At 48.8% G+C, this 10,316-nt stretch overlaps 1 protein-coding gene and 1 non-coding gene across 2 annotated transcripts; both read right to left on the reverse strand.

The window, feature by feature from the left end:
* Positions 1 to 4,754: 4,754 nt before the first annotated feature.
* Positions 4,755 to 9,036, reverse strand: LOC114792783 (solute carrier family 46 member 3). Its single transcript, XM_028984217.1, has 5 exons — positions 8,715 to 9,036; positions 7,291 to 8,155; positions 6,567 to 6,650; positions 6,265 to 6,421; positions 4,755 to 5,376 (listed from the first exon to the last, which is right to left on the reverse strand). Exons 1-5 carry the CDS (start codon positions 8,904 to 8,906, stop codon positions 5,283 to 5,285), a joined length of 1,392 nt encoding a protein of 463 aa, XP_028840050.1. The 5' UTR covers positions 8,907 to 9,036; the 3' UTR covers positions 4,755 to 5,282.
* Positions 9,037 to 9,874: 838 nt separating this feature from the next.
* On the reverse strand, positions 9,875 to 9,945 carry trnag-gcc (transfer RNA glycine (anticodon GCC)). Its single transcript has one exon. It is a non-coding gene; the product is annotated as a tRNA-Gly (tRNA).
* Positions 9,946 to 10,316: the final 371 nt, after the last annotated feature.

A 10,316-nucleotide genomic window follows, 5' to 3' on the forward strand; every position in this document is an offset into this window, starting at 1 on the left:
CACTGCAGTGAAATGTAGCGTGATGGTCAGTGTCTGTGGGGAACGTGTTCGACTCCAGTCATCACCTCCCACTGCGGAGCTTCAGAACCGGCAAACCACAAATGCACTCTAGTAAAAGTACCACATTAACCATTCTACTTAACTTAAAGTAAGTAGGTACTTAAATTTGATGTAAATGAACACAAAGTATTTAAAGCAAGAAGGAGTGTTGTTACTGGGTGGTCGTAACCTAGCGGGTGACACACTCGCCTGTGAACCAGAAGACCCAGGTTCAAACCCCACTTACTACCATCGTGTCCCTGAGCAGGACACTTAACCCTGAGTGTCTCCAGGGCGGGGACTGTCCCTGTAACTACTGACTGTAAGTCGCTCTGAAAAAGGGCGTCTGGTGAATGCTGTAAATGTCCCCGTGGGCCTAGACTGGAAGTTCATTTTGTGTTCTGTTGAACCTGCAATTCCTCAAAGAACCGTTAGAAGGTGCTGGTGCGCCATGTGAAAGTGCACCCACGCACCAGTGTGTGGGGACAGCACCTCAAGAGGATTTGAACCTGCAACCCCTTGGTTAGAAGTCTGCTTCCTGACCTGCTAGGCCGCCACTACCCTGGTAGTGTAAAGTCTCACAGGGGCGCTGTTTTTGGTAAAAAAAATCTGTACCTGTGACACTGCGAACTAAAACATTTTCTCGCCCTGGGACAAAAAAATCCCGCGTCCCAGGAACAATCGTAACGTCCGTTGCAACAATCGGACTGTGTTGACGGCCTAGACCATGCGGCGCTTGGACCACCTGAACTGGTACACGGCCGAACAGGCTTCAGCTCAGTTCGCGGCTCCTGGCACCGGGTTCATAGATCCTGGTGTTTTAGGTCTCCTGTCCGTTGGTACGCTACTTAACTGGTCTACTCGGCGAGTTCCGTGCAGTGCGCTTACACGGTACGCTCGAGGAAGTGATTCGGTTCGGTATGAGCCCTTCTTTTGAACAAATCGTTTGCGAACGCTGCTGTTGAGGCCTCTGAAGGTATCTGCTGTGGCATCTGGTACCAGGACTGTCCTGTAGGTTGAGAGGCGGGGTCTCCACGGATCCGACCCTCCACCATTCCCGCGTGGGCCGGTTCTGGTGCGCACATTCCCACCCTGACACTTTTCAATCAGAAGAGGCAATCTGAGCTCCAGCAGCACCAGAGCGTCGTGTAGAAATGTGGAAGTGTGTGTGTGTGTGTGTGTGTGTGTGTGAAGCTCCGACCTCAGAGGCGCACCCAGTGCATTCCTGGGGTATCACTTTTAACAGTTGGTAAAACCGAATCCGGACGGGAGGTGGGCGCCCGCTTCCCCGCTGATACACGCAGCACATCTGCAGCTTCCGTGACACCGGGCTCCCCCACATCTGGGCCCTGCTCCCCCGTGGTAGAAGGGGCGTGGGCACGGAACCTGTGCGCAGCCGAGCCCAGATGTGCCTGTTTTGTTGGTGTGGCTGGCTGTTTGTTTGGAGTGTGGCTGCGTTTGATCCATTGGGTGGTGTGTGTGTGTGTGTATGTGTGTGTGCGCGTTATCGTGGGGAGCTGAGCGAGTTCCACTGACAGCACGGAGAAGGTTTACACAGATGGATGAGGATCGAGGATCCGTCATAAACTTCAAAACATCAAAAATGTGTCCATCATCAGACTAGACTGGTTATTTAATACAGTCTGCACCAGAGATGGAGGGATGGAGGGATGGAGGGAGTGCTCCTTTTGCCTCCGGTGAAACATTCTGAACGGCAGCAGCGGTTAAAGAGGGGATTCTGGGAAAGCTGGTGCGCTCATTCCGCACTGGCCAGAAACGTCACCTGCAACACCACCTGCGTTCAGGGCACTCGGGGCTTAACTTGGCCTCCGTTCTGGCCGTTTTGAGGCGTCTGTTAAAAAGAGGGGGCACCCGGATTTGAACCGGGGACCTCTTGATCTGCAGTCAAATGCTCTACCACTGAGCTATACCCCCTGACAACAACACACGTTCCGCAGTGACTCAACTTGCTGCAGAATAAGTTTTCCGATGGCAGAACCTTCTAAATGTTAACATTTACACCGCTGTAGAGATCATTTATTTATGGAAGGCACTTTAATTGTCATTATTCTGCACATTTTCACTTGTTCCGCATTAATTGTCCATTAAAATCCTTCCACTGTCCAAAATAACTCATGGCTGATCAGCTGGTTTGTATTTACTTCACTTTTTTAAATCATGAGAACGGCTTCATTTCAGTTCTTCAATTTATGTCTTGATTTTTTTTGTGCACAAAATTAAATCCAAGTAAATAGTGCCAAGATAGAGCACCCTGACCAGAGGTTAATTTTGTCATTTTCGTTTTAATCTCGTGTTAATCTCTCTTTTTTGCCTAATTGTATGGTTTTGGGGTGGGATTGTATGAATTTCACACAGCTCAGACATGAAAAATTAAATGTTCAGAATTCCTACACCTCCCTTTATTCTATTTTCACACTTCTACTTCTCTACCTGTTTATGGAATTATTATTCTAGCTTTTTCTTTCATCATCACACAGCAAATAATAAGAAAAGAAAGAGATCCAGTTTCAATAAATGATAAAGGTTACAAGGAAGCCATGAAAGGGGTGTTGTGTCGCCCCCTGGTGGTGGCGTTACAGAGAATTCTCTATTTCTCGACCTGTAAATGACAAAAAGTTGTAACGTGGAAGGGTGTACATGTGCTGTCACCACCTGCGGATTTAAAGTGATAAAGCAGCGTGCTTCGCGATGTTCAGCACCGCTACTGTTGCACACTTTCTGGTTCTCTTGCAAGGCCAAACTGTCCACTAGACGTGCTGCTCCAGCCATTTGGCCTTGAGACCCAACACAGTAGAAATCAAATAACCTGGAGTGTGTGTGTGTGTGTGTGTGTGTGTGTAAGAGAGACACTGACTGGCTTTACTCCACCAGCTTTGACTCTCTTCACCTGAACCTCGGATCTCATCCCGAGATTCTGAGGGTCGTCTCCATATGCCGCCCCTGTCACTTTGCACAAAATCACTTTGCGCTTTTTGCTTTACTTTTTTTTTTTATGGCTCTTTTTCTCTTTTCTTTAAACATTGTCTTTAACTCATTTGCACACCTTCACCCTACCTGTTACAAATATTTTATGTTAAAGACGTAAAAATGTAATATTTAGTTATGTTTGCAATATTTGCATATTGGTTCATTGTATACTTGCAATATTTGCAATACTGTCGCAAAAAGCATTTCACTGCATATCATACCGTGTATGACTGTGTATGTGACAAATAAAATTTGAATTTGAAATTTGTATTGTTCTTGGCCCGCCACACCTGGGTTTAACAGGAACTGTGCCTGTGGCCGCCATTTCCTCATTACATTCATTACACTTTACACAACTTCTCTTTAATACTGAACCATCTTTGTTTTCAGTTGCTTTGTTGAGTTGCTTTGAGGTAAAATGCTGTAAAATACGTGAAGTACGTTATTTTCAGGCTAACATCTTATCGTAAAAATAAACCGTTTTTGGGGGGTGGGGGGTTATATTGGCTGGATCAGATTTTTTTCGTGGGGGTCATGAGCCCCATGCATATTATGCGCCTGACTAGGGTGGTGTTTGTGTGTGAAGGTGATAGGTGTCCACACACAGAATCTGTTCTCCACCATGAAAATCACGATCACTCTGAAGGTGAAGAATTGCGAATTATCGCTGATCTAAACCATGAATAAGGAATTACATCTAGAAACACATCATCTAGGAACACACAAAACAAGCTTTCGGCATCATATTTTGGAAGGCCAATTGAATGAGGAGCTTGTAAGAAATGCTGACCTCATGGAGAAGACGTAATGGGAGCTGATCACATGTAGAATTTATCTCTGCACATCCGGCACTGAAGAGGGGGCACCCCGATTTGAACCGGTGGCCTCTTGATCTGCAGTCCTGACGACAACAAGGACGCCAAAGTGTCCAGTATAATCTTTCCACTGTCCAAAATAACAAATGGACGTTTTAGATTTATTTTTCAGTTCTGAGATAAATAGCATGACGTTAAAACGGCCACCATGCTGGTTGCTCAGGGGTTCGTCCCGCACTGGCACGAGGTGGATCGGTGACTCCAAACTCACCACCGTTGTGAGCGTGTACATTTACAGCATTTATCAGCGTGTCCTCCTAGTGTCCCTGCCCTGCGCCCAGTGTCCTGGTGGGCTCCGGTCGCGTAACAGGTCCAAGTGGATACGGGAAACTTTGTGCGGCCTAGCTGGTACGGAGGCGGACCCGTAATCGGAAGGTTGTGGGTTTGAATCCCGAACCGCCAAGGTGCCACCGAGGTCCCCTTGATGAAGGCGCCGTCCCCACACGCTGCTCCCCGGGCGCCCGTCATGGTGCCCACTGTCACCAAGGGTGATGGTAAATACAGAGGACACATTTCACCATGCATTGCATTACGCTTTGTGTTCTTTCCAATGGGAGAAGTTGTATATACCCTCCTCAAATCAGTCATAAGAGCCTCGGGGCAGCAGCGGCCTCGTAATCAGAAGGTTGCCGGTTCAAATCCAGATCCGCCGAGGTGCCACTGCTCACTCAGGGTGATGGGTTAAATACAGAGGACAAATTTCGCTGTGCTGCTGTGTCTCACAAGTGTCAATCACTTTATTTAATCTGGAGTTGTGCGGCTGCTTGTTGCTACTCACATTCTTCTGAACTTGTTCGGTACACGACAGTATAAACTACCAGCCACACTTGAAATGAAGCACTTTTACATTCGTTCATAACCAGGTCACAGCACTCCTCACCATTTTATTGCAATAAACCGCCTCACTTCAACACAGGAAGGTGCAGAATTCTCCCTTTTAAACTTTTAAACCAGCACTGCAGACGTTCTAAAGCTCCGGGCAACCAGATCACTTCCCACACGTGACCAGAACATCACCGGCAGCCCGTCCAGTTCAGTTCCAGCCTGGACGTTCTGGAGATGAAGCTACTTCACCAACAGGTGGAGTATAAGTGCAGCGGGCATAGAATCAGCGTTCCTACGGCAAAGCCTCTGACGTAGAAATTTACAAAAGGGAAGAGCATCTCGTGGCGCTCGGAACACTTCAACATTTTCATAAAAAGCAGGAATAACGCCTGCGGCAGGAAGACATGGACATGGCACAGACTGAAAGATTATTTAAAATATATATATATTACAAAATATATTTGAATTGAGGAAAAAAAAAACATGTATTTTATACATTTTACATTGACATTTGCTTGCAGCAGTGCAGATCGGTTTGTGGGTTCCCTTTGACCTTTAAGCGACCGGGTCCACGGGGTCTCCGGTCTCTGCTCCCGGCAGAAGAGGTTCCGTCTCGTTGGCGTCCACTGGGCCGATGAGCTTGACGATGCTGCAGCGGGACGAGGGGAGGAGGTCAAGAGCCAACCGCGAGATCTACAGCCGAGCGACCACGAGGAACCGAGAGCACTCGACATCAGGCAGCCGCCCCTGGAAGCCCCACGTGGAACCAGAGCAGCTGCGCTCTTCACGAGGCCGGTGCTACGGAACCGGAGTGCCCAGCCAACCAAGACGCGTCCTCGAGGACCTGAAACTAACGCGACGCACTGCGGCTGGTGTGTGTGCGGGTTCCGTGCGGGTACCTACTAACGCGACGCACTGGTGTGTGTGCGGGTTCCTACTAATGCGACGCACCGGTGTGTGTGCGGGTTCCTACTAACGCGACGCACTGGCGTGTGCGGGTTCCGTGCGGGTTCCTACTAACGTGACGCACTGGTGTGTGCGGGTTCCGTGTGGGTTCCTACTAACGCGACGCACTGGCGTGTGCGGGTTCCTACTAACGCGACGCACTGGTGTGTGTGCGGGTTCCTACTAACGCGACGCACTGGTGTGTGTGCGGGTTCCTACTAACGCGACGCACTGGTGTGTGTGCGGGTTCCTACTAACGCGACGCACTGGTGTGTGTGCGGGTTCCTACTAACGCGACGCACTGGTGTGTGTGCGGGTTCCTACTAACGCGACGCACTGGTGTGTGTGCGGGTTCCTACTAACGCGACGCACTGGTGTGTGTGCGGGTTCCTACTAACGCGACGCACTGGTGTGTGTGCGGGTTCCTACTAACGCGACGCACTGGTGTGTGTGCGGGTTCCTACTAACGCGACGCACTGGTGTGTGTGCGGGTTCCTACTAACGCGACGCACTGGTGTGTGTGCGGGTTCCTACTAACGCGACGCACTGGTGTGTGGGTTGTGGTGTGTGGTGTGTGCCACGTCCGTCTCACCTGAGCATCACGATGGGAATGAAGCAGAGCGCGGCTGCCAGCAGGAACGTGAAGCCGGGGTACCAGGCCACCGTGGCTGCGTAGATGCTGCTGAACGCCGCTAGCGCCACGTTACCGCTGAGGCTTTCCAGGAACGCCACGCACGCGAACAAGGCCCCTGCAACAGGAGAGGGCTGTTAATGGTCAGCAGTTCCGTACTAAACAGGCACGAGCACCGAGGTCCAACGTTCCAACATTCAAAGCAAATGTTTACATAGAGAAATCGCTCCAAAAAACGCTCTTTTTCCAACCAGTTCACTTACCCTGCTCAGACGTGGACACGACCTTCGACATCATAGAGCGCAGGACAGGGAAAGGCATTACACCCAGTAACATGGGAATCCTCACTAATGAAATAATAATAATTTTATTTCACACACACACACATATATATTTTTTTTTTTTTTTTTTTTTTTTTTTTTACAGCATTTATCAGACATCCTCATCCAGAGCAATTTACAGTCAGTAGTTACAGGGACAGTCCCCCTCTGGAGACACTCAGGGTTAAGTGTCTTGCTCAGGGACACAATGGTAGTAAGTGGGGTTTGAACCTGGGTCTTCTGGTTCATAGATGAGTGTGTTACACGCTAGGCTACTACCGTGTGTGTGTAGTACACACAAAAAAGAAACATATGAGAAGTGTCATGAATCATTGACCGTTTACAGTTCAGCGTTTTATGATGCGTATTGTACACTTTACGTTTTTAAAGTGTGATAAAACAAATCTCCAGAACGAAGGCAGTTCAAGGGTTATAAAACAATTTGAGCAATATAAAAACACAATATTTTCATTTGTCTCATTTTTATGTGGCCATAAACGCATCATATAAATGAGTAAATTAGATTACTCCCTGTAATTCATGTAATAGAATTTTTAAAACGGAGAGTAATAAAAGCCCCTAAACTGGGTGAATCCTGGAATCTGATTGGCTGCTGGGCCATCTGCAGAAATTCCGATTATCTTTAGCGAGGAATGGAACGTCTTACCCAGGAACATCATGAGGGTGGTTCTTGCGAAGGCGATCATGACCAGGCCAGTGGTGACGGACACCATGCCAATAAAGACGATGGTCACATCAGACGCGCAGCGCGAGAGCACCAGCACGCCGACAAAACTGGTGAGGAAGACTATGGTGGAGAGGGCGGAGCCGTAGCCGATCAGGACCTCGTTCCAGCAGAGCGGCTCGTTCAGCTCGTACAGGGTGATGGCGGACATGCTGCCGATGTCGGAGAAGCTGAAGAGGGCGAACGTGACCATCAGGACGGGCAGGAGGACGTTCCTCCGGTGGCCGCCGCCCACGAACAGCTGCCGCACCCCGAGCAGCAGCCCCCGGGCGGCCGCCCTGCAGGTGACCTCTCCGGACCGCTCCGGCACTCTGCTCTCCTCCAGGACCAAGACGGCGTACAGCAGGTTGAGGAACTGGCACAGCGCCGAGGTGAACAGCGGCCAGTTGAAGCCGGCGGCCCGGACGAAGTAGCCCGAGGAGATGGAGGCCACGCCCGAGAGCAGGCCGATCACCATGTCCACGCCGGCGATGCGCAGCGTCCGCCCCTGGCCGTCCTGACACAGGTCGGCCACGTAGGAGAAGCAGCCGCCCAGCATGGTCCCGATGCCGCCGAACAGCGCGCTGGCGACCGAGGCCGCGATCAGCCAGTTCAGGCCGAGCTGGAAGAAAGACACGGCCAGGAAGGAGCAGCAGTACAGGATGGAGCCCACCAACGGGAGGACGATGGTGATCTTGCGGCCACACTGGTCACTGTAGGCCACCAGGAGGAAGGTGACGGCGAGGCTGGGCACCATGGAGAACAGCTCGGTGTGCAGGGAGAACAACGACGCCGCTCTCTGCACCTCCTGCGACCAGGAAAGAGGAAGTCCGATTACATCTGACGAATGCGGCAGCCATGAGAAGGAAACATTGAAGAAACGTCAAATCAACGTCAAATAAACCAAACTACCGAGTCCTTCATTCCACAAGTATCCGAACACTTCAGAGGCTCTCAGCGCTCTAGTATAGTCAAAAATCACCAGAATAAAGTTCTCATGAAGACATAAAACACGGAAATCTCCACTTTTCATTTACAGCGGCCGATCATTTGTGAAAATGCGAAAAGCGACGTTTCGGAATAAAATGTACATCGTGGACTTTCACACGTGTGAAAGCCGCAGATAATAAAGTTTAGGTTTAGGTCCGCGCTTTTATTTTGAAACGCCGCATACCGTCAGAGCGGCTCGATTATTTCGCATTTTCACAATTTACCTGCTGCAACGATAAAAAAAAATAATAAATGAACCAACGTGTGTGTGAAAGTTGACCGACATGCATGACTTTGTGATGGAAGTAGAGATTTCCAGCTTTCTGTTTAGTGTGAGAAATATTGTAAATATTGTAAATATTTGCACGGCGCGGGACCTCGTGGCTGCTGGACCGGTTGCTGCTGCCGTTGACGCCGCAGCGGGAGCCGTCGTCCCCGGACGGGTAGGTGCTGTTGGTCAGGTCCATCCACAGGCGCCGGTACACGTACTGCTGCACCAGCGGGAAGAGCAGGAAACTGGCGAACGAGTACACGGCAACCACGGGCTCCACGCAGCGGAGCCGCTTCATCCTCGCGTCGGGGGGGGGGGGGTTCGACGAAGACGCCGGTTGTGAAGTTAACAGCCCCGGAACATCCCTGCCGGCGCGGCGGACCTGCTGCTGCGACGCGACGCGACGTTCTGGAGAATGTTTATTTCCTGCAGCCCGCCCCCCGCACTCGCTGATTGGTCGGTCCCTGTGCGGACACGCCCCCCTCCCCGCCCCTCACAATATGCAAGTCACGGGAGGAGGTTGACCTAAAGGTTGCCAAGTCCGCTTATCATAAGTAACTTTCGTTTTTTTTTTTTTTGCTAAATCGCTAGAAAATCTGGTTGTTTTAGAGGGATTAAAACCCCTCGATTAAACCCTGTTTAATCGTATTTTTTCAACTTGAAAAATTACTGTAAAAATGAGCACAATTGTTTTTTTTAAAAAAACCGACACGATTTATAAGATTAATTAGACTGATACAAGAGCCAAAAAACATGTCAGGGGATCTTTAAATAAAAGAATGACTAAGATAAAGCAATTGCTTTCTTTCTTTCTTTTGGTTATATCTACACTACCAGTGGAATTTATTGCAATGCAATGCAAGGGGGCACCACCTAAAATTTGTTAGGGCTGCAAAGTTATAATAAAATGTTAATATATTACTAATATATAACTATATAACACAAATGTTCCTGCAAAAATGTTCAGCATAATAAGATAAGATAAGATAAGATAAGATAAGATAAACCTTTATTAGTCCCACAAGTGGGAAATTGCACTTGTCACGGCAGAAAGTGGACAGAAGCAGAAGGTAATAGCAGCAAAAACAGAGGTAATAGCATCACAAAAAATAACATAAATATGTATCTGTATATATGTACAAATTTACAATTTAAACAGTTAACAGTTTAACAGAATGTGCCAAAGTGTGTGTGTTTGTCTGTGTATGTGTGGTCAGCTGTGAGGTCCTTGTTATAGAGTCTGAAAAAAAAAAAAAACTGCAGAGCTGCATTGGCTGGGAATCGAACCGGGGCCTCCCACGTGGCAGGCGAGAATTCTACCATTGAACCACCAATGCATGAGATGCTGGTGCTGAGAACTGGGATAAGTTGGTGACAGTGGTTGGTTTAGGCCTAAAGCTTTTACAGGGTTTGTAGCATACATGGTTCAGTGGTGGCATTTTACTGTGAAATGTGTTGATTTATAGTATGAAACCTTTCCAGCGATTTCCATTATTGCTCTGTGAACACATGCAGGAAAGTGTCCCTCAGTTGGGGTTGAGAACGTTGGCAACCCCACCCTGAACCCCACCCTGAAGATGTGATCTCGTGGCACTGAAAGAAGGCGATAACACTCCTAACTATAATATTCAGGTCAAAAATGAAGTCTCATACCTGGGATTTCCAATTACAAGGAAAAAGAAGAAAATAAATCTCATCATATTAAGAA

This window comes from Denticeps clupeoides, chromosome 6, assembly GCF_900700375.1.
Source record: "Denticeps clupeoides chromosome 6, fDenClu1.1, whole genome shotgun sequence".
In the NCBI taxonomy this organism is placed as follows: Eukaryota; Metazoa; Chordata; class Actinopteri; order Clupeiformes; family Denticipitidae; genus Denticeps; species Denticeps clupeoides.